Raw genomic sequence first — 23,912 nt, forward strand, 5'->3', positions numbered from 1 at the left:
TATTGCACCTGAGTCAAAACAAAACAAAATCCCACAAGGACCACTTGCTCCTCCTGGGACCTGGGTGCCAGAGGATGATTCTCTGTGGGGCCAGCCACTTGAAGCTGTGGGGCCTGGGAAGGAGGGGCCCATGAAGGCCTCCCTCGGCACCTGAACAGGTGTGGCCACTGAGAAAGGGTTTGACTAGCCCCCAAACCAGGGGACCAGGTTGGCTCAGTCTATCTGTACACTATTTAACTGTACTTAGTTAATATTTAAAGCCTAGAGAGGAAGGCTAGACCAAGATATTCTACTGATGGAGAGCAGCAAATGGTCTTGCCCAGGTCAAGGTACATATTATCCAAGACTGATCTGGATATTTTAGCACCGAAGGCGGAAAATGGCACGTGTGCCTCTCTCCTTCCCTGTCAGGTAATGTACAATAATAATACAGTGGTACCGCGGGTTAAGTACTTGATTCGTTCCGGAGGTCCGTTCTTAACCTGAAACTGTTCTTAACCTGAAGCACCACTTTAGCTAATGGGGCTTCCTGCTGCTGCTGCGCTGCCAGAGCACAATTTCTGTTCTCATCCTGAAGTAAAGTTCTTAACCCGAGGTACTATTTCTGGGTTAGCGGAGTCTGTAACCTGAAGCGTATGTAACCCGAGGTACCACTGTAAAAGCTTAAATAACAATGGGCTGCTCTTTCATGACAATAGGCTGCCTGAGGCAACTGCCTAGTGACTGAGACTAAGTCTACAGTCCCATGCAAAAGCAAGAGGGTAAGTCCCACTGAACAAAGTGGCACTTACTTCTAAGTATACATGCACAGAACAGAGCTGTGTATGATGTAAGCCAGTGAGAGCCAGCATGGTGTCTTAGAAAAGTTTTGGACTACAATCCCTATCAGCTCCAGCTAGTACGGTGAATGGTCAGGGGTGATGGGAGTTGTAGTCCAAAATGTCTGGAGGGCACCACATTGGGTACCATGAGTTAAGTCCTCCCTTCATGACACAACTAGCTCTTCGAGGCTTAAGAACAATTAATTGGTTCATCCTGGTCCCTGGTTCTGATACATCAAAGATGACTAATCAGACGTTCTTCCTTATCAAGTTTCTGTTCTTGAGGATAAGATTAAGCCTCGGGGATAAGCACATTTAGAGGGGGAAGACGCTATTCTACATCTCCTTGTCAGGGCTGTCTGCCACCCGCACCGGATCAGAAAATGAGATGGACACTTAAATTCTGCTGATTACTTTATTTTTCAGGTGTTAGCTTTCAGAGCAAGAAGTTTGCACAGAAACGATGGTTGTTACGTAATCAGAAGATTCAATATTTTAGCACCGAGGGAGGGAATAATTCATGCATCACAACAATAGGACCACCAACCCATGCTCATTGTCCTGGGAACAGATCTCATTTGGTTTAGTGTGACTTACTGTTAAGTAAATGTGTACCAGATCAGGATTTCAAGGTGGGGCATGGTGTTGCACAGCACCATCCTCTCCATGTTTACTTAAAGTAAGTACCACCGTGTTCAATGAGTCTTACTCCCAGGATAAAATATGCCTAGGCCTGCAGTCTTAAGGCATGGAGGAAAGGAGGCAGTTGCAGCTAAGTTATTCCCCCTCATGTTGCTCAAGAGGTTTCTACTGGAATATTCAATCCTTACAGGCACCAGACTTAAATGTATTCTCCGCTATAGTAGTACGGATCCACTCAAGAAATTTGCAGATCTTGACGTAGATGCCAGGTTCACCAGGCTCAGCGCAAGGGAAGCCCCCCAAAGAGACCACACCTTGGAGGCCTCCATCACCACAGATAAGGGGTCCCCCAGAATCACCCTGTTGAGAGAACAAATGATGAGCTATCACAAGAAATGTAGGAAGAGCCCTGCTGGATCAGTGCAAAGGCCTGTCTAGCCCATCATCCCATTTCCCACAGTGGCAGGGCCAGCCCATCCACGAGGCAAGGTGAAGCAACTACCTCAGGCGGCAGGATCTGTGGCGCAGTAGATCTTGATGTAGATCTTTATCCCCCCCCCCCCGCCGCCCCTTGTTCCTGATGTAGAGCTTCACTCACCCCTTCTTCCCTGGCAGGGAGGGAGGCGCCATTTTGTGGTTCGCCTCAGGTGCCCAAATGTCCTGGGCCAGCCCTGCACAGTGGAAAACCAGATGCTTCTGGGAAGTCCACAGGTGGGGCACAGATACATTAGCCCTCTCCTACTCATGTTCCCAAGCAACTGGTCTTCAGAGGCAAAGCTCACTTCCAGGTGGCCTGCTTATTGAGCACCCATCTTGATTTTTTTGTTGTGTCAAACAAGGATCATCATGCACGTTCCAGTGTATTTTCCCTTCACTTTCCTTATTCCAAAATGTCCGATCTTCTGGGGAAGCAGCTGTGTTTTGCAAGAGTGCCAAAACAGCTTTAATTGTACGGCCTGAATTTGTTGGTATGTGATTGAATCTCGTGGCAGTCTGGAAGCAACCATAGTGCCATTGCTAGCTGTACCCTCTGTAAACCAGCTCCACCTAGTTTGCTCTATTGCCCATTCACATTCCCGCTTGTTTCTCCTGCTAAGGCTTCCAGACAGCTCCACAGATGTGTGTGACAAAAGGACCTTATGGCCAGGGCTTTTCTTCAGGGGGAACTCACAGGAACTCAGTTCCAGCACCTCTCAGGTGGGCGCCATTGCCATTCTAAGAGAAAGAGGGAGGTGTTCATGAGTTCTTGGACCCCTTCTTCTAGAAAAACGGCACTACCTATGGCCACAGTCAACGTGGCCATGAGTTTCACCCTGGGAATTCCTAAGGAAGACTGGTTCCATGGCATGAGAAGCAACATCTCCATGTAATAATACCATACATGGAGAAGGCAAGTACAGGAATGCACATTGAGGGTGAGGAAACAGATTTTAAGCCTCAGGCTCCCCCGTTCCCACCCCATCTACCAGGCCTGATCCTTACTTAGCAATCCTGCTCACAATTGGCATATCCTTACCCGGCATGAATCTTTGCCTCCGTCAAAGTATCCTGCACAAAACATGTTGTCGGTCACGTCCCATGGGTAAGCCGCCTCACACACAAGGTTGTCAAATATTGTAATGTTAACACAATAAGGAACGTCAGGATATGTCTCTGAAAGCAAAATGGAAGCCAGGATTGTCTAGTTAGATGCTTGTGAGAGATCACATTTGCAGGCGACAAGGATAGTCGCGTTTTTCCAAATCTGGCTATGTGCAGTGCCACCTCCAGGATTTTGGAGACTTTGGAGCAGACGAGCTCAGTGGGCCCACTTAAATTGTGAGGATGAAGAATCCAAACCAAGAATCCTTTCAGGCATCAACCTTCCCAGGTGCTCTGTGTAAAGTGAGGATAGCAGTCTTGTTGAAGAAGCCGTGCCTTTGCCAGTTTTGATGTCTTGACAAATACCTGACCTTGCTGCTCTCTGGAGTCTACTTCCTAGCTGCAATGTTGCTACTCTGCCAACAGCACTTACCTTCAGGAGTGGTGGTTGTGCCCCAGCCCATCACAGTGCAATCTGTTCCCACCGGGGAGCAGCTGGAGGGCAAGTTGATGGTAGACACACGGCTAGTCATGACAGCAGAGCTGTTCAGTTTGATCAGCATGATGTCGTCGGTAAAACACGAGCAATTGTCACCGGGGCATTTCTTCAACGTGCTGACTCTTAACTGCTCATAGTCATCTTTGTTGTGTGCTCCGAGCCTTACCTGGATGTTTCCACTAGAAGACAAAAAGCAAAGACCACAGGACTTTCTCAAAGCAAGGCCTGAATGGACAGGTTGGTCTCACTGTTGTTTGGAGTGGATATCTGTCATGGACTCTGGCCTGAAGCTGGTGAGATCTTCAAATAAAGGACTGCCCACTGTAAAGCAGGGCACACGGCCACCCTAGTTCTCTACCCCTCTAGGGCAGGGGTGGCCAACTCCCAAGAGACTGCGATCTACTCACAGATTTAAAAACTTGCAGTAATCTACCCCCTTTTTTGCGGTTCAGGTCAAAGTTGTTGAGTTTTTTTAGGAAGGAGGAAGGCCCATTTTTTGGGGGGGGGGTTGGGTCAAAGTTGTTTTTTCAGGGAGGAGGTAAAGTGTTGAGGTTTTTTTAGGGGAGCCACAGTTGTTCAGCTTCTTTTGGGGCTCCCTTCACAGTCAATGATCTACCAGTGATCTACTGCAGACGTCCAGTGATCTACTGGTAGATCACGATCTACCTATTGGACATGCCTGCTCTAAGGTTTTGGTTTCTTCTAAAGATTTTGTGTGCTTCTAGCCTATCACTATCTCCCCCTTGTGCATGGGTGTTGCCAAGCAATGATGCTGTCCCTATACCTAAAGAGTGGCACTGGGTAGTGCTGACTGATGCCCATTGAGACTGGTAGGGCGGAACTCAGGAAGGCCACCAGCAGGTGGAGCCAGAGTCCATGGCTGTCAGAGCCAACTAATATATATTTTTTAATCAGATCTGTCTGCACCACTCACACATGTTTCTCTGAATGTGGGGTAAAACTGTAGGACTTAAATATTTTCTAAGTGAACAACAGATAAGTAAACGAGTTATGGAATAGATTTATAAACTGAATATTCAGAATTGTTCTGTCCGTAGCTAATCATTTGTGCGTACACTTTCTGTCTTGATTTTGTACAGTCAATAAGGAAATAGATAGATAGATAGATGATAGATAGAGTAAACAAAGTAAACAAATTCTAGTTCTGTCCCGAGGGAGGCTAGTGTGAGATCTGTGGGAGCTTGCACAGCACTGCAAGATGTTGCAAGACCAGGACCAGCGTGCAGAGCAAGCCTTACCTGTCAGCGAGGCAGAGAGAGAGCTTCAAAGCTCTTCCCATGCTGGATAACTGCAAACTGGCCTGGCGCAAAATGAACTTTTAAGCTCTCTCACTGGCCCGCCTTCCGCCATGTATGGTTGAAACTGCACAAGCTGAATGCCCGTAAGATGTGACCGTAATACACATGGTGAACTGTTATGGTTGTCAGGGACTGGACTGAGGAGGAATGGTGGAGACCACCCCCCTTCCTCCTGCACTTCCCAGAGAAGAGGGACACCGTGTGGATTTAGAACAGTGGTCTGCAGAAGGTCATAGTTCAGAGGCTGCAGCAAGGAGAAGCTGGGAAATACTGGGAGAGCAGGAGGAGGAGGAAGCAGAAGAAGCGCCAGGGGAGAGACAGCTGACAGATTCAGTGTCTTTGGAAAGCATGTCAGACCACCCCCTTCCAGGTCTGGTGTGCACTGAAAGTAGAACAGAAAGCTCAGGTGAGCTGTATAGGGATGGCGTATAATAGGAGAGATGGAGGGGGTGGGACTTTACTCGGAGCAACGCCATTATCTAAAAGCCGCCATCATGCGTCTCTCTCTGTGAATATTGAATAAATTACCTTTGGTAAGAACTTCTTGTTTTCCCATTTCTTGCTGCCAGCCATGAGGAAGGGGGATCGGTCTGAAGCCTGACAATGGTGCTATGTAAAAGCAAAGCTCTGCCCTTATGAGATCCCTTCAAAACGCACACTCTGATCGCTAAAGATCCTAAGAAGCACCTTGAAGCATAGCCAGAGACCTGGCAATGGATTTTTACCATACATTTTCCTCACCAAATGTAGCAGTGAGCAGCTGTGAGCACCCATTCGGGGGTGATCAACATTCCAGAGCATAGAAGCGTGTCAGAGTCGTAGAGCAGAGCCAGCCAAGAATGATTATTTGTAGGGCACTCCTCGCCTCCAATGATCCGGTTACGGTGCGCTGACACTGCAACACAGACCAAGAAAGCTCACTGGGATGGTGACCAACGTTCTTCATTAGAATACCCATCAATCAGTATAAGTTGTTCTAGCCATAGGCCAGGACAAACCCACAACAACAGTACCAATAAAACCATACAGATACATACATCCACAATATGAGCCAACATCCATGGTGTAATAGAGAGGTTACCAGAGACATCAACAAACTCAAATCCAGCTCGTTTTCAAATTAAACCGTTGAATCGCCACAATTTATAGAGATTTTATCTAACTCCTGTCTCCTGATTTATTTATATTTTTGCAGCCAGTGCACAGAGAGCATCGTGTCAGAAAGCTATTATTGTCAGTCAAAATAAACCAGACCATTTATGCCAGGGTGTACCTGTTTGCATGTGTGAACAAAGGCTTTCAGAATGCAATCTCTTGGGTCTCTGTATAAGGGGCAGGCTAACATAAAATGAGTAATAAAAACAATACAACAAAAAACAGCATAAAAATACCTTCCCCCTGTGGTTGACCACAAATACAAAGCCTCTCTGTGTATAGGACCTTGTGGCAGCGGGCCTCACCTGGAAAGGCAGCCCAATAAAGACACAAATTTGGAGAGCGTTGGCATAGGCAATACAGAGCTAGATGGACTAATGGTCTGGTTCAGGAGAAAGCAGCTTCCTGTGTTGCTATGATGCATCTAGACCACCACCGCCCTTCCGAGGTCCATATCACATTGCCACCAGTTCTCTTACCTAAAGACAGCAGGAGGAACAGAAAGATGCGCAGCGATTTGGCGAGTTCCATAGCAGCAGATCTGCGTGGCGAAGTGTCTGTGCCTACCTTGGAAAGTAGAGAACAAGTTCTGTGATTAAGAAAATGTGATACAAGTTCTTTTCTTTTGGCTCAGTGCCTCAACTCCTTTGTTTTATCTACACCCCGAGGTCACAGCCCAGGTGTCCAGCGGGTGCCACCTTCTCAGCAGTCCACACCTGGCTCAACTAGGCAGCTTGACAGAGAGAGGGGGAGAGAGAGAGAGAGAGAGAGAGAGAGAGAGAGAGAATAAGCATAAGCCCTGGACTTAATCTGAACAGAACCAGAGCCAGCACTTTCCTCCTAGAATGGCAAAACAGGATGTCGTCTCATGGCAACCTCAAAGATGGGGCACTGATTTCACTAAGATAACAAAGTACATCTTAACTGATTTAATATTGTATTTGCAACCCACCCGAGGACCTTGTGGTGAAATCACCACCAACAAAAGGTCAGTGTTTCCAGTGAACTCCGGTTCAGCCTCCAACGTTGGAGGAACATGGAGCAGGGCCAGAGCAAGGCCTCTGAATATGACCTCAGCCTGCAGGGAACTTTGTGTGGGCACAGGTGCTCCATGCTGTTGCTTCATTCCTTGTCCCCACAGTACAGGGGCACATCAGCATAAACATATTTGTGAAAGGAGCTGGGCCACAGGGAGCAGCAGGGAGCATCTGCGTTGGGCAGGGAGGTGGAATCACTGCAATGACTATGATCAATGCAAGGAGGTCCACCCAGAGGGGACTCTGGTAAGCAATAACAAGAATGAGAGTTGTTGAAAGGGTCAGGAATCTGGGTGTAAACATGCCCTTATTATGTCAGGCAAGGCTTCTGTCTATAGAACAAAGCCAAGATCTTCCACCTTGCTCACTGTAGACCCACTCTGCGGCTCAGAATAGAGCGGCTGTGGTGCTGGACCACATTGAACTTGCTCTCTCAGAGCCTCTGACTGTGCCCTTATGTTGTCCTTGATCCTTATCACGCTGCTTTTCCCCACTGCTGTGGCTATGAGAGAGGAAACCCTGTGTACTCCTAAGAAAAGCTACACGGAAGGCTACTCTAGAGATGGGGCCCATATTATTGGTGGCCTTTTATCCCATAATATTTTAAGTGGTGAACAGGAACAATTCCGAAGTGCTCCACAGCCTTTCTCCTCTGCAAAAGTCAGTCAGTAAGTATTTAACACTGTTTCAGGAAACCAGAATGTATCATCTGAATTTATCAATCTCTGTGTAGCCAGACTCAAGTCTATGATGTTATTGCAGATGAGGTCAGAAGTGGCGTAGGAACAAGCTTTTGCTTTCTCGAGCAATCAATACATACAAGTGAATGAATGAAGTCAAGGCCTAAGTGCATAGGATATATTTCTATCATGTTGGTGTGAAAGAATTGAAAAACTTTACAAAAGCAAGTCTATGGCTAGCGATCAATAGAATGAACAATTTTATGTGACTTCACAACACTGCAATGTAGACACAGTGTGAAATATCACATAAATATATTCTAAAATTTCTAACTATATTGACTGAGTATGTCTTTCAAGTGCTAACTGAACCACAGCAATAAAGTAAAAAGTTATTGTTGCTCAAAACTTTGAAATCCAGAAGGTGAAGATTGTTCACAACAGACATATTTCAAAAGCATGTCATACGTGTTTCAACCTATAAAGTCTTCTTCAGTGGCATATAGTTGAAGGACATTTCTTTATGTGTGGGGTCAGAGAGTCAATACACAAATCCCTAATATTTCAAATTTACTAAAATACAGGGTGAGTCTTTTAAAGAGGCTCTGTGGAACATGTGTACTCTGTATCCACAGGGCCTCTTTTAAAGAACTCACCCTGTATATTATGCTGCTAGAGATTCAGTTTCTGCTTGTTTTTAATGGTCTAAAGTTTTCTGCAAGCAGCAATGCCCAGCTTCTGTAGAGAATATTTCTTCCAGGTTATTTACCGTACTTTTTTTACAATTTACTTTTTAAAACACGAATTGCTGTCTTGTGTAGTTTGCCCTCAGTGTATAATCTCTCTCTCTCTCTCTCTCTCTCTCTCTCTCTCTCTCTCTCTCTCTCTCCCAAAAGGATAACTCTTTTACTGCTGTTTCTCTCTCACACCTATGCACATCCGCTGGTCCCTGCCCTCTTCCCTTACCTAGAGGGGTGCCATCCTCCTTCAAGTACTGGTCAACATTTCATTTGAAAAGGGCAGACAGATCCCCAGTTATCAAGAGATCATCCCCATACCATTAGCTCCCATTCACAAAACATCTGCCTGCCAGCCTGTGCTATTAACCTGCTGTGGGAGCGGGTGGCGCTGTGGTCTAAACCACTGAGCCTCTTGAGCTTGCTGATCAGAAGGTCGGCGGTTCAAATCTGTGCAATGGGGTGAGCTCCCATTCCTCTGTCCCAGCTCCTGTCAACCTAGCAGTTTGAAAGCATACCAGTGCAAGTTAATAAATAGATACTGCTGTGACAGGAAAGTAAACGGCATTTCTGTGCGCTCTGGTTTCTGTGGTTTAGTCATGCTGGCCACATGACCCGGAAAGCTGTCGGTGGACAAACGCTGGCTCCCTTGGCCTGAAAGCAAGATGAGCGCCACAACCCATAGTCACCTTTGACTGGATTTAACTATCCAGGGGTCATTTACCTTTTTTGCCTTTTTAAATATTAACCTGCAATCTGGCTAACAAAGGAGCAGTTACTCAGAAGTCTTAACACTTGTAAAGGTGCTGTTCTTGTTTCTTTCTTGCAGTATCTACCCATCTATCTATGCATACATATTTGCATACCTACTGCATGCAATTAGGGGGGTTAGGGGTGCATTATCCCTGAGGCATAGCAAAATCATCCCCATGCCCTTCTGAGTACTGTCTGTCTGTCTAGCACATTTTTAACTGAATATTTCCAGGGCAGTTCACAATAGGTTCACTGTCCCACTGCAGCAAACTTAAGAAGAACTACCAGCACACCTTGGCCTTTGTGTTTGCAGTGGAAGAGCTCAACAAGGACTCTCATCTCTTTCCCAATGTCTCCTTGGGATTCCAGCTCTATGAGGATAGTCACGACATGAGAAAGAACCATGAGGCCACCGTTAGCATTTTATCTGAGAGGAACTGGACTCCTTCCGTGCTCCCCCTGCCTCCCAGCGCATATGATCTTTATTACTCCTACGGGAGGCCATCTTATGACAGCCTGGTCAGCAAAAGTCCAAAGGATAAAACCGTCCCCAACTATCATTGCCATGGGCAGAGCAAGCTGGCAGCCGTCATTGGGGCTCTGACATCCGAGTCGACCACTGAGATGAGCAACATGTTGCAGAGCTCCAAGGTACCCCAGGTGAGTTTGGCTCTGTGCTCTGTTGCTGTAAGTGACACCCTCTCTGACTTCAAAATACTGGAGCAAGCAAACAGGACATCTGTGACCAAAAGACATAATGTAAATTAAGCAAATTGGCTGGAGTTTGTTTTGCATAATTAAAGATGCAATCCTATACTATAGAGAAGTGGTATATAAATGTGAAGGAAGGAAGGAAGGAAGGAAGGAAGGAAGGAAGGAAGGAAGGAAGGAAGGAAGGAAGGAAGGAAGGATGACAGACAGACTTGGGCTATGTCCACCTGAGGGTCTATAGGAATTAGCAGAAACCTCACTACACTGACAGAATGCAAGACATGCAGCCAGTGTTAGATTCACTAGTAGAACAACAGTGTTAAACTGTTGGAGAACCAAGATTAGATTTGGGTATGGCCTCCCTTTACCTCAGCTAATGTTTGACACTACTCCAGTTTGACACTAGCTCCAGTGAGCCAGTGTGGTATAGTGGTTAAGAGCAGTAGACCCGTAATCTGGTGAACTGGGTTCGCGTCTCCATTCCTCCACATGCAGATGCTGGGTGACCTTGGGCTAGTCACACTTCTTTGAAGTCTCTCAGCCCCACTCACCTCACAGAGTGTTTCTTATGGGGGAGGAAGGGAAAGGAGAATGTTAGCCACTTTGAGACTCCTTTGGGTAGTGATAAAGCGGGATATCAAATCCAAACTCTTCTTCTTTCTGAAATATCAACAGAAGGTACTCAGGTGTGTGTGTGTTTTTCCCTTCAAATGTCAATCAAGTAATATTTATTTATCTACTTAAACTATTTTCAGCCTGCTTCTTGTCAACAGGCAATCCCAGGGCAGCCTACAATAAAACAGATGTCATGGGTTGTATCCTGCACAGTGAAAGGGAGGGAAGGCAAGGAAACCAGCCAGCTAGAAAGCACAGGTCAAATGGGAAACCACTGGGACCTGTGCTTTCTGGACGTGGGATAAGCAGAAGTGAGAATGAGCCTAAAGCCCTATTTTCCAACTCTAATTATATAGTATGGGCTGTGTCCAGTATTAGTCATATTCAATGTAGACCCATTGGAATTAATGAGCATAGCTTAGACCCATTAATTTCAATGGGTCTACTCTCAATGGGTCTTCTTTGTCAGATGCAGTCCATAATTTTCACTCCTCCTCTCTGCTGGTTTTTAATTTTTGTTAAAAGGAATAAAATACTAGATAGGTAAAATGGTAGGTAAAACAGAAAGAGAATTCCCTGGAAGCTTAGATCCAGGTTTGAGGCAAGTACTCTTTGGTGAAAGAGCCCCAGCAGAGATTTAAAATCACAAAACATGCAGTGAAGGAAAGAATGGAAATATAAGCTGTTAGACCTTTAAAATATCCCTTCTAAATTTCTTCTAAAGCTCCCCACTTCCCTTAGCATAGAAAGAGACCACACATTTGGTAAATTAAAAATGGTTTACTTACAAACTCTTCAAAGGTCAGGTTCATGTGCTTTTCTGTACAGCAGCAATAAAAGACCGACAGTATAACTTAGGTTCCAAAATGGTAAATGTTTCTAAATTATTTGTATAGAAACACAAAGATGGCCTGCTTAAGCCACACAGTATAAATTTGGAGCATCCAGACTAAGCCTCCTTGCTAGTAGGTGTAATGGACTGATTGGACACAGAGGAATGGTGGGAGGAACCAATGGAGGAACCACCAAAGGAAAATGGCTCAGAGTCTGGGGAGTGACGGTGAGACAATGCTGAAAGGTCAGAGGGAGAAGACTGAGAAGAGGAGGTGTCAGAATCTGAAGGGAGTAACAGGGCTTAGTGAGCTGGGAGAGTCTGTGGCAGAGAGAAGTCAAGAATCAGAGGCGGAAGCTGAAGCAGGTGAGTGTGAGGAGGGAGGTCCAGTGGCAGAGATGAGTCAAGCTGCTGAAAAGTCACAGGGGTTACCCCCAGCTGCTGCTGCTGCAGCAGCAGCAAGCTCCCTTTACCCTCTGACTCCCTTTACCCTCTGACTCCCAGGAGAGACATGAAATGGGAAGAGCAAAGGAGTCTGCATGCAGGAGCAGTCTCTGATCACTTGGAAGAGGCTCTGGCATGCTCTGGTCCATAGGGTCACGAACAGTTGGACACGACTAAACAACAACTGGGGAGAAGGAGACATTGACGGCTGTGGGGAGGCAGCGACCCTTAGTCTTGGCAACTGATTTCATGAAGTAACTGCTACAGGTAATAAGCTGTTGTGCTCATTTGGCCTGAAACTCAGCCAAGCCTGTGAAGATCATATTCTTGCTAATAAAGAATTAACTACAACTTTGAACAGTGTGATTTACTGACCAACTTGCAGTTAGACAGTAGGATTCACACAGTGGAATAGAGAGAACAAAGAGTTTGGTAAGCCTTCCTCCCAAGATAAGCTTGGCAGGACAGCTTAGTCTATGGTCTTAACCCCTTCATGCATTAATTAGAGTTAAGCATGTTGGTTTTTTGAGCCTGATTTATCCCACACTGTCAACCTTTTAGTCAATAAGAAGGAGGAGGAGAGGACAGTCCTAGTTAAGTTTATATTTCTAGTGAATTGCAAGATTCCTACACTTAAAAGCCACAATTTTAAAAACAAAAATTGAACACAAAATGGTTGGAAAGTTCTATTCCTACTCAAAAACAATATAAATCTGCAAGAAATACCCCCTTTTCCCCATAGATCAGTTACGGCTCATCTGATCCCATCCTGAGTGATAAGGTCCAATTCCCTTTTCTGTATCGGACAGTCCCCAGTGACATGACTCAGTTCACCGGGATCATCAAGCTGATCCTTTACTTCCACTGGACGTGGATTGGAGTAGTTTTTACAGGTGACGATAATAGTGAGAAGTTCCTCCAGGTCTTGGAAGGTGAAATGCAGAAAAATGGAGTTTGCGCTGAATTCATCTTAAAGATGTACAACAGGAAGAGCCTGGCTATGAAAACCATTCATAATATGGAGGATGCCCTCACAAAGTCCTCAGCCAACGTGACTGTGTTTTACGGCAGCACCAGTCACTTCTTTCAGTTGCAACTTCTCAGTCGAAATCTCCGCACGAGAGGCAAGATCTGGATCATCACAGCCCAGTGGGATTTTACTGCAGGTTCCCGCCCATACAAACCAGACTCAGACCCATTCCAGGACGCTTTGTCCTTTGCAGTTCATAAGGCGGAAATCCCACAATTTCGAGACTTCCTTCGGTCCGTGAACCCTAAAAAATATCCAAACGATGTTTTCATGAAGTATTTCTGGGGTTCTGCCTTTGACTGTGTGATGCCTCCTCCCTACTCAGTCCCAAGGTATGGGAAAAGAAAATGCACTGAAAGGGAACGACTGGACAGCCTGCCTGTTTCAGATTTTGATATGAACACCATGTGGCAGAGCTATAGCATTTACAATGCGGTCTATGCAGTAGCCCATGCACTGATGGAAATGAGATATCATAATACTGGAGGAGGAGGGAGGAGGAGGAGGAGAAAAGGCCTTCTACCCCCATGGCAGGTATTATGACACAAATAATGTATCTGAGACAGAGGAGAGTTTTCAACAATGCCAAAGATGGTAGCCACTCTGAGGAGAGGTCTTTAAATGAGACCAAGAGGGACTTCATTGGCTCTCCAGATCACCTGATTCCTCACGGCTATTAGCTGCAATCTCCCTTCCTGACACTGTCAGTGGGCCCTGTCCCACCCATAGATTTGAATAGATTATAATATTCATTCATTGCATTAGCAAAGGCACCATACGGTTTTAAATATATCCTGGATAATATGTATAGAGGAGATCAGAGCATTGTTCCGCAAGTGCAGTTTGAAACACAGCAGGGGGAGATGCCCTCTCTGGCTTTCCCAGCCACTAACACAAACATGCACCAGAGTCACATTTTACAATATTCATATTAATTTAAACGTGATGAATCAAGTTGCTAAATGAATGTACCCTTATCGGGCTTTATGACTCCCCTGAAATTGTTTGTGAGCTGGAACTGGTCTGTGACCAAAATTAATAAATTCAATCATTCACTATCTAAATGTGGAACAGTCAGTTTATTTAAGTAAGCTCTTCTATCAGTTAGCAGTCATAATTATTAAATACTTTCATGAAGAGAGATTTCTCCCTCCCTTGCAATCTCTGCCCTCAGCTCCACACGTTTCTGAAGAAGATCCAATTCAATAACAGTGCTGGGGAGGAGGTTTATTTTGATGAGAATGGAGACTCCACAGCTACTTATGATATTTTAAATTGGAGCGTGCTCCCTAACAGCTCCTTGGTTAGTGTGAAAGTTGGAGGAGTGAAGCACCGTGGCCAAGACTTCTTCTTTGACGATGCTAAGCTTGTCTGGAAGGAACGATTAGGGCAGGTGAGACTCAAAAAAGACTCTGCTCTGGGTGCTCCACCCAAGTGAGGTATGGTGGATGGTTTATGGGGCTGGATCAAGGCCCCATGTGTGTTATAGATTTAAAGCAGTACATTCTACTTCAGACAGTTATGGTTTCCCTCAAATAATCATGAGAACTGTAGTTTGCTAAGGGTCCTGTGAGTTCTTGGGAGATCTCTATTACCTTCACACAACTCAGAGTGGTTAATAATAATTATATAATTTATATCCTGCCCATCTGGCTGTGTTTCTCCAGCAACTCTTGGCAGCTTCCAACATATATAAAACACAACAAACCTTTTAAAAACAAAATATCCTGTACAAGCAATAAACAAACCAACAAACCAATAGAAACCAATAACAACAATACTGATGATAATAATAATAACAATAATCAACAGTTTACAGTTATACCCACATTAAAATAACTGCCAAACACAGCTAAACATTTAACCAACACCAAGCCAACAAAAACGAAGCAGAGGAACCAAAATTAGAACCACTTAAAACCTTTTAAAACATTTTAGTCAGTTGCCCCAACCCAAGAATTGTTCCAGTGATGTTCCTCCAGCCTCCCAGGAGCCTCTTTTAGTTGTTCAGGGTAACAGCTCCTGCAACTTGTGCAACACCTGATGGCAGCCAGCCGGTTAGTCAAGGAGGCTCAAGGAACCCCACTTGGCAAACACAGCTCTGTCCCTCCTAGAAATTGGGGAGAAACTGGATTCAGTTTGCATTTAAAGGCAAATCTGCCTAATTTCCAAAATAATGCATTAACAGAAACACACCCATCCTCCAAAATTCTCCAGCCAAGTAATGTCTATAGAAATGCATACATTAAGTTGTTCTTTAAAAAAATCAAATATTAGTGAAAATAACATACAACAACACATTTTTAGGGGAAATTGCATATAAAGATGTGTATATTAATCAAATTTCACACTAAAATGATGGGGAATCCACATACAATAATAATAATTTCTTATTTGTACCCCACCCATCTGGCTGGGTTCCCCCAGCCACTCTGGGCGGCTTCCAACAAAGATTAAAAATACATTAAAATGTCACCCATTAAAAATTTCCCTGAACAGGGCTGCCTTCAGATGTCTTCTAAATGTTAGGTGGTTGTTTATCTCTTTGACATCTAACGGGAGGGAAGGCCCTCTGCCTGGTTCCCTGTAGCTTTGCTTCTCGCAGTGAGGGAACCGCCAGAAGGCCCTCAGCGCTGGACCTCAGCATCTGGGCAGAACGATGGGGGTGGAGACGCTCCTTCAGGTTTACTGGGCCGAGGCCATTTAGGGCTTTAAAGTTCAACACCAACACTTTCAATTGTGCTCGGAAACGTACTGGGAGCCAATGCAGATCTTTCAAGACCGGTGTTATGTGGTCTCTGTGGCCGCCCCCAGTCACCAGTTTAGCTGCTGCATTCTTGATTAGTTGTAGTTTCCTTCAAAGGTAGCCCCACATAGAGCGCATTGCAGTAGTCCAAGCGGGAGATAACTAGAGCATGCACCACTCTGGCAAGACAATCTGCGGGCCAGATGGAGCTGGTAGACAGGTGCTCTGGGCACAGAATTGACCTCTGCCTCTATGGGCAGCTGAGTCCAAAATGACTCCCAGGCTGTGCACCTGGTCCTTCAGGGGCACAGTTACCCCATTCAGGACCAGGGAGTCCTCCACAATTAAATAGCGCAAATTGAGGTTGTGCATTGCCCTGTCATTTTCCTTAACGCAGTGCCCAATCTTTTGGGGCAGTGGACTCGTGCAAGTGTGCCAAATCAAGTATGAATCTGCCAATACGTGATTGAATGCCATAGTTTGCAAAATAGCCATTTTTAAAACTGCATTTCTTCCTGCACTTCTTTAGCATCCGCGCTCCATCTGCAGTGAGAGCTGCCTCCCTGGATTTAGAAAAGTGGCTGAAAGAGGAAGGCCCAGTTGCTGCTTCAAATGTGTCCGGTGCCTACCTGGCCAGATCTCCAACCAAATTGGTAAGAATGTGGCCAAGGCATTGCTTGACTAATAAATAAATATAAATAAATACAAGCATACATAGTTTATGTTTGTGTTCTCTGTGTGTTCTGCTTTTTCTTTTGATATTCACATTTTTCATCTTGGATCCAACTCAGGGTAAAATAATTTATGCATGTTCCCAGCATAAACCACCTTTGCATAGCACTGATGGGCTGGAATCTGGTAAGTCACTAACCCATTTCTTTATTTCAGCCAAATCAGATTCCAGTGTTTTAAGAATGCACAGTATCTTTTTTTCTTTTTAGTGGGTATAGAATTAATGTGCCTGTGATTGACTAGATGTAGACGAGCTGCTTAATTTGTTAAGGCAGCTTTGAACAAAGAGGTAGCATCAAGGAAGACTATGGAAATGGCATTCCATTCGCCGGCCAAATGGGAAATGGTTGTTAAATTATTATCAATAACATTTCAATATGTATTGTTGTTGTCATGGTCGTTAAACTATATAGTGGTACCTCGGGTTAAGAACCTAATTCATTCTGGAGGTCTGTTCTTAACCTGAAACTGTTCTTAACCTGAGGTACCACTTTAGCTACCATAATGGGGCCTCCCGCTGCCACCACGCCACCGCAGCACGATTTCTGTTCTCATCCTGAAGCAAAGTTCTTAACTCGAGGTACTATTTCTGGGTTAGCGGTAACCTGAAACATCTGTAACCTGAGGTACCACTGTACTGCACTGTCAATAAAACATAACTTACAAATATTTTTACCTGTATGATTGCAGCAGCAAAAAGTTTGGTTGTCCCAAAGTGGAGAGTTTTAATATGACTATGTCTTAAATATTAGCTTAACAAGCTCTGGAAAAATGTTACTTATACCTAAATTAACATTATTTAGGAGCAAGAAATTCAGGAGTTAAAAACAGTATATTTATAGAAATATGGTCAGCATTTACAGTTTTGTCAAAGGGTATTTTGCCTTCCCAAAGCTCTGCGTGCTTTTGGTTTTTTCTTTTGAGCAATCTTATTCACTTTGTTTGAATTTTCCTATCCAGCTCTACGTTGTTGGCCAGAGATAGGATGAGGCATGAGGATATGTGGATTTGTAATTGCATGGGCAAAGATCATGAGAACATAAGAAGAGTTGTGCTAGATCAGGCCGTCCTCACAGTTCACCAAATGTCCTGTGGTGACCACAGAGTACATAGTATTTTTCCCTTGGAAACCAGCCAAAACTCAGATCAAGTCTTTTCTGTTTCACCTAGCTTAGGAAAGGTAAGGTAGATAGGTCAGTTGAGTTTTATATTTGTATTCCTCTAAAGTTACAAATGCTATTACCAGCACTGGGCTTCTGGGGTGACCTGGCTATAGCACAACTCATCTGATCAATAAGATGGATGCATGGGTCTATGTGGTCAATAGTGAGATCCAATTTGTGTTTTCCAGATATGGACCGCTGTGAGACATGCAAAGAGGACTACTATCCAAATGAAGCCAGAAACAAGTGTGTTCCCAAAAACCTAAGTTTCCTGTCCTATGATGAGCCCCTGGGGAATGCTTTAGCTTCCTCTGCTCTTTCTTTCTCCCTCTTGGCTATATTTTTGCTCGGAACCTTTATTAAACACCGAGACTCTCCCATAGTCAAAGCCAACAACCGAGATCTCAGCTACATCCTCCTCTCCTCCCTAATGCTCTGCTTCCTCTGCTCCTTGCTCTTCATTGGCCGGCCAAGGATGGAAACTTGCCTTCTCCGGCAGACAGCCTTTGGCTTCATTTTCTCAGTCTCTCTTGCTACGGTCTTGGCCAAAACCATCACTGTGGTTCTGGCCTTCAATGCCACAAAGCCGGGGAACAGAATGCGGAAATGGCTGAGACCCAGAGCTGCCCATGGCTTTGTGCTGCTCTGTTCTCTCATCCAGGCTGGGATCTGCATGGTCTGGCTGGGAACCTCTCCCCCATTCCCAGATTTTGATACCCACTCGGAGCCTGGGTACATTATCCTTGAGTGCAACGAGGGCTCCGTCACTGCCTTCTACTGCATCCTAGCTTACATGGGTCTCTTGGCTTTGGTGAGCTTCACGGTTGCCTTCCTGGCCAGGAAGCTGCCTGACAGCTTCAATGAAGCCAAGTTCATCACCTTCAGTATGCTGGTTTTCTGCAGCGTCTGGGCGTCCTTCATCCCAAGCTACCTGAGCACCAAAGGGAAATATATGGTGGCTGTGGAGATCTTCTCTATTTTGGCCTCCAGCGCTGGGTTACTAGGCTGCATCTTCTTCCCCAAGTGTTATATTATTCTGCTGCGGCCAGATCAGAACAGCCGGGAGCATTTCACTCGAAAATTAAACTCTGGAGTCCAACAGCTTTAAATTTGGAGACTGAAATACTGCAAGTTGTGTGGTTGATTGCCAGAATTCGGATATCTGAAGATTCGGCAAGCCAGTCTCTCTTCCTTTTTTATCTCATTAGCAAGTGTGTTTTCAGCAGAGATGACTGGCAGAATCCGTGACCAGGGAGAAGAGTCGGTGGAGGAAGATTGGAAGAAGTTTAAAGATTATTTGCAGAAGCACTGTAAAATTAAGGAATGTTGAAATGACGTTTGAGTGAAAATAAGTGGTACTGGTAAAGAGATGCCTAAGAAAATGTAAATAGGGATTGATAACTGGAAATGGATATTTATAATAATAGGTTAACATATGGAGTAAGGATGAATGTTAGAGGGTAAGGATTTGCTGAATTTAATATTTGAAATGGAATACAAAATGGGAGGTGTGAGGAGGTCGAGAAACTAGTGAAGAAAATATAAGATTTGAAAATATTAATCTATTTTTCAGTTTTGATTTTTGGCTTTTCTCTTTGTTCTTATTCTTTATTCTTTATTCTTTATTCTTTCTTCTATCAACTGTTTTTCTACTGTGTATTTTTTATTTGTTTTGCTTTTGCAGTTTGAATGTTGGAATTTGTTAGAATTTGTTTTTATTGTTTGTGAAATATTAATAAATATCATTAAAAAAAAAAGCAAGTGTGTTTTCACTTGGCGACATCTTCCTTTGCAACTGGCCTGGCCTTCTGCTCCAGCCAGATAAGACCAAAAAGAGCACCTTGTCAGCAAATATTTCCACTGATAATATATATGAGTGAATCTGAAACATTCTGATTTGCTTTGAAATTTCAAGAGGCCGATCCTTCACAGGACCCTCAGTGTGATGAACTTGTTCACAAGTTCAGCTTGGAAGCATGATACAGAAAGGTTCAATCCTCACCCCATGCACAAACTGTGTGTGGTGGCTGCCAAAAGCTTCTCCCTTATTAACAGTAGTGTGGGTGGTGGGTGTGGTGTTGTGTGATGCTGTTCTGCCCACTACAATCCCACTTCAGTGAGTGCTTCATGTGGAGAGCTGTGAAGTCTGCCCCAATGTTTTCTTGCATTATACATAGTGGGGTGAAGCACACATTGGGTGATATCCAACTAACACATCCTATCAATGCCAGGATTTTCACTTGCACAACAGAACTTTCCCACCTCTCCTTCCCCTGCACCAGAGGATTCGGGGAACCCCAGTCCAGATTTAGTTGTGGGGGAGTTGGGGAAAGTTCTATTGTGCGACTGTAAATCCTTGCCCTGGTGGGACATATTAGTTGGATACCACCCAACATGTCTGAGCTTCAGACACAAACTCATTATGTAGTCATGACCAAGTCACTATCCTGACCTCTAATGGAGGAAGGGAAGAAGTTGCCTTATACTGAATCAAACTATTGGTCTATCTTTTTCATCATGGTCTACAATGACTGGTAGGGGCTTTCCACAGTTCCAGACAGTTGGGCAGGTTCCCTGGAGATGCAAGCATCCTACCTGAGGCCGACCACTAGTATTCCCACTTTGCATTTGGGGTGACCACATTGCTCAGTGGCAAAGCACATGCTTTACATGTAAAAGGACCCAGGTTCCATCCTCTGACTCTGCTTTTGTTCAGATTAATGTCTGGCCCCCTTATTTCTTACCACACCTGCATGGCTAAGCCATGTGTGGAATTATGAGACCAATAAATGCCTGGACACCTGTGCTCTGCTCTATCTTCAGAAGTCAATCAAAGGAGTCCAGGTGCCAAGGTAATTTTTTTTGGGGGGGGGGGGAAGAATGTGTTTTGTTTATCAATGAACTTGTTTGCCATCACGAGCCTTGCAGCACTGTTGGGATTAGGCTTGGGTTGGTAACTCTGACACAGGGAGGAGGAAAAATAAATTCACAGAGGGGTAAATGGACAGACCTGGGTAGGAGCAGGGGGATTCCCACTTTCCAAATTAACTTCAGCCATTTTAGAAGAGGGAGCATGGATGCTGGCTCTCCCTTCACCAATCTTCCTGCAGAGTAGAGTGCTTCAGTGGAGGCTGGGGAGAGCTTTGATCAGCCGAGATAGGAGGTTGGACAGGAGACAGAAGTGACTCAATATGAGCCCAAACAGGAGAGTGCAGTGTTGCTGCCTAGGGTCAGACTCTGCCTTCATAGATAGGAGCAGATCCAAGTGCCCCAACAAACCATGCACTTTCAATTTTGATATTGAAATCTTGGCAGGAGGGACAGGAAACCTGTTGGGACATCTTTGGCCCTTCCATCCAGTTCTTGCCCTCATCCTGAACTTCTGAATTGTGACTCCTGAGCCATGAATCTGCTGCTGAGCTTGAACTGTTAGGGCTCACCTACACTTCTGATTGTCTCATGCCTAGAAAACATGGGCTCGAGTGGTTTTTCACTTGTCCCTTGTGTTCTAGGCAAGAGTCGGAGCAGTTTTGCCTTTGTCCCGCTGCTTTGCTCTGGAAAATCTGCTTTCTAATTCTGAATTGAAGCAAACATCAATCTGGAGAAAACTAAATTGATGTTCACTCCAATTCTGTGGTAAACAACAGGTTTTCCGGGGGAGAAATACTGGGGCAAGCAGAAGTGTGGATGAGTTCTTACTTGCTTAAATAAATAGCTGTTTCTTACCTAAAAGTAAAATCATTTGTCTGTGTGTTTTGAGGAGCTGGGACATTTGCCACTTATAAAGTATGGATGATAAAACTCCCACACATTGTATCAATGGAACTTTCAAAATTATTGGTTGTCTTCTTACTGCTGCTGCCGCCTTTTAGTAAGAATATTATTTTAGGTGATGATGTGACTTTGATCCAGAGAAAATATGCATCTTCCCTGCCCCTGCCTTCTTCTCTTCGTAACATAGTTTTTATTCCTTTTCATTTTTTAACTGCTTATCATAGTTGCTTTGAGATATATCTTTGTTTATATTAGAGCATATGACAATGCAACTATTACATAAAGATAAAACAGCAATAAATACTCAAATAAAAGTTTCTGAATATATTAACGAAGTTGTGTTGAAATGTATTTACCAAAACTATTCTAATTGTTACAGATATGATGTATGGGTACAGTGGTGCCTCGCAAGACGAAAAGAATCCGTTCTGTGATTCTCTTCGTCTAGTGGTTTTTTCGTCTTGCGAAGCAAGCCCATTGACGGATTAGCGCTATTAGCGGCTTTCAGCGGCTTATCTGCTGATCGGATCAGCTGATAAGCGGCTTAGAAAAAGGGGGGAAGATGAAAAAACCAGCAGGAACTCGCAAGACATTGTCGTCTTGCGAAGCAAGCCCATAGGAAATTCGTTTTGCGAAGCACCTCCAAAACGGAAAACTCTTTCGTCTAGCGAGTTTTCCGTCTTGCGAGGCATTCGTCTTGCGGGGCACCACTGTATTTGTATTGCTTAGATTGGTGACCGTAAGTAAAATATATTTTGCATCAATAACAATTAGAATTTATAGGAATCCATAGGAAGTGGGGAAGGAAAATAAAATATGTACTTCATGCTCACCAGGCTGGGTGTAAACTTCATTGTTCTACCATATGCCTCATTATTTGTGTAATCAATAAAGTAACACCAGACTGCATAAAAACTGTCGAGCTTCTACTACTTTTAAATGTTGTGTTGGTTTTTCCAATAATGCTGTTTGCCAAATTGCATTATACCATTGGTCCATAGTTAATTATTTTAATGATTTCCGTGTCCTGGCAATAGTTGTTCTTGCAGCAGTTAATAGATGTGTTATGAGTTATTTGTTTCTAATTTGCAACATACTGTGACTATTGTTATAGGGGGGAAACAGGGGGTTTGGCTTTTACTGCCCAACTCCCCAAGGGACTGAGTCCCCTAAGTCCATGATCGGTCAGAGATGAATGGAGGAAAGATCCACAGAAAGCAAGGCAGATCTTTATTTTTCTGTTGCAACAGAGTTCTCCCCTCCTCCCTTGCAAGGAGGTAGGAGAGACCCAGAACAACTGTGTGCAAGCCCCTATAAAAACTTTTGAAATTGCCCACCCTGTACCCCACGACCCCCCAAAAAAACATGATACATACATCACAGAAGAAGGCAGTCTCCAGTAAAAAATTGAGTGTGTTGCTTCTCTCCTGTCTGCCAGGATACCTGATAATGCCTAACTTGATTGCATTTTCTGGGTAGCCAGGCCATTCCCTTGAGATGGTAAATACCAGTACTTTAGTTCCTGAATCTCACACATATTGATAGTTTGCTCAGCTTAACAGATACTTGCCAGACTGTATTTGCAGGGAGATGTAAGCCCCTACAGTCCAAAGACAATTGAAAAGCTTTTCCCATTTCTTCTTTGCAGAGAAATATTTGATGACAATTTGGGAGAGTAAAAATGGCTTCAGGATTGCTCTCTTGTACTACCTCAGACACGTGGTTTATATACTAATATATGGGTTTGCCTTGTACATATAATGATCATTTATTCTATATTTGAGACCTTAGAATCCTATTTTCCAATTCTTTTATTAAAGTTTTGCTGATACAGAAAGTAAAAAGAAAATACGTAGACACACAAAAATAAACTGCTATTTACACAAACAAAAATCCTTCCCACCTCCGTGACCTTAGAATTCTTATAACACTATACAGTGGTACCTCGGGCTAAGTACTTAATTCGTTCCGGAGGTCCGTACTTAACCTGAAACTGTTCTTAACCTGAAGCAGCACTTTAGCTAATGGGGCCTCCTGCTGCTGCCACGCCGCCGGAGCCCATTTTCTGTTCTTATCCTGAAGCAAAGTTCTTAACCTGAAGCACTATTTCTGGGTTAGCGGAGTGTGTAACCTGAAGCATATGTAACCTGAAGCGTATGTAACCCGAGGTACCACTGTACAAGTTAAGTAGAGCCAGTCCTGGGATCACGGGGACTGCCTACCTTGTAATTAAAGAAATTTTTGTAAATACATTTCTCTAGAAATTTCTGGTTTTGGGACAGAACAGTGGGACATCCCAACACATGGGAGAGCTGTTCGGTTTTCATCCAGGAACTGTCTTCTTCCTCTATGCCTCATCTTTGCAGCCCAATGTGATGCATATTTACTCAGAAGTAACTCATTAAGTTGAATGCGAGCTACGTGAAGCAGGGGATCGCAGCCCTGCTGTCCCGTGGTAACAATCCAAAGCCAGATTTTTTTCTTTTTGCTGAGCGCTAGAATTTTCAACTGACAAAAATCAAAGCCGTGATATGATTTTCGGGGGGGGGGGTAAAGAGAACGCAACTGCCCCGAAGCTCGTTCTCATTGCGCAGACTCGAAAGGGGGCGTGACTACCGGGCCTGTCGGGGAAGTGCGCCCG

The 23,912-nt window shown here is 44.4% G+C and overlaps 2 protein-coding genes across 11 annotated transcripts; one reads left to right on the top strand and one right to left on the bottom strand.

Moving 5' to 3' along the window:
* Window positions 1–1,222: 1,222 nt before the first annotated feature.
* Window positions 1,223–23,834, bottom strand: LOC310712342 (gilatoxin-like). Of its 10 annotated transcripts, XM_083515294.1 has the most exons (7): window positions 23,494–23,834; window positions 14,788–14,966; window positions 6,497–6,584; window positions 5,604–5,757; window positions 3,478–3,722; window positions 2,980–3,116; window positions 1,223–1,823 (listed from the first exon to the last, which is right to left on the bottom strand). In XM_083515294.1, the coding sequence occupies exons 3-7, from the start codon at window positions 6,546–6,548 to the stop codon at window positions 1,641–1,643; spliced, it is 771 nt and encodes a 256-aa protein (XP_083371420.1). In that variant the 5' UTR covers window positions 6,549–6,584; window positions 14,788–14,966; window positions 23,494–23,834; the 3' UTR covers window positions 1,223–1,640. The 10 variants fall into 10 exon arrangements, with proteins under 10 accessions (XP_083371420.1, XP_083371419.1, XP_083371425.1 ...); XM_083515293.1 differs by lacking the exon at window positions 23,494–23,834 and having other exon boundaries at window positions 14,788–15,039; XM_083515299.1 differs by lacking the exons at window positions 14,788–14,966; window positions 23,494–23,834 and adding an exon at window positions 14,768–14,782.
* LOC310712327 (vomeronasal type-2 receptor 26-like) lies at window positions 6,985–18,705 on the top strand. The gene is made up of 5 exons (XM_083515258.1): window positions 6,985–7,005; window positions 9,457–9,884; window positions 14,031–14,249; window positions 16,132–16,255; window positions 17,686–18,705. The coding sequence occupies exons 2-5, from the start codon at window positions 9,615–9,617 to the stop codon at window positions 18,603–18,605; spliced, it is 1,533 nt and encodes a 510-aa protein (XP_083371384.1). The 5' UTR covers window positions 6,985–7,005; window positions 9,457–9,614; the 3' UTR covers window positions 18,606–18,705.
* Window positions 23,835–23,912: the final 78 nt, after the last annotated feature.

The sequence above is a fragment of the Podarcis liolepis genome (genome assembly GCF_965112155.1).
Source record: "Podarcis liolepis genome assembly, chromosome: 7".
In the NCBI taxonomy this organism is placed as follows: domain Eukaryota; kingdom Metazoa; phylum Chordata; class Lepidosauria; order Squamata; family Lacertidae; genus Podarcis; species Podarcis liolepis.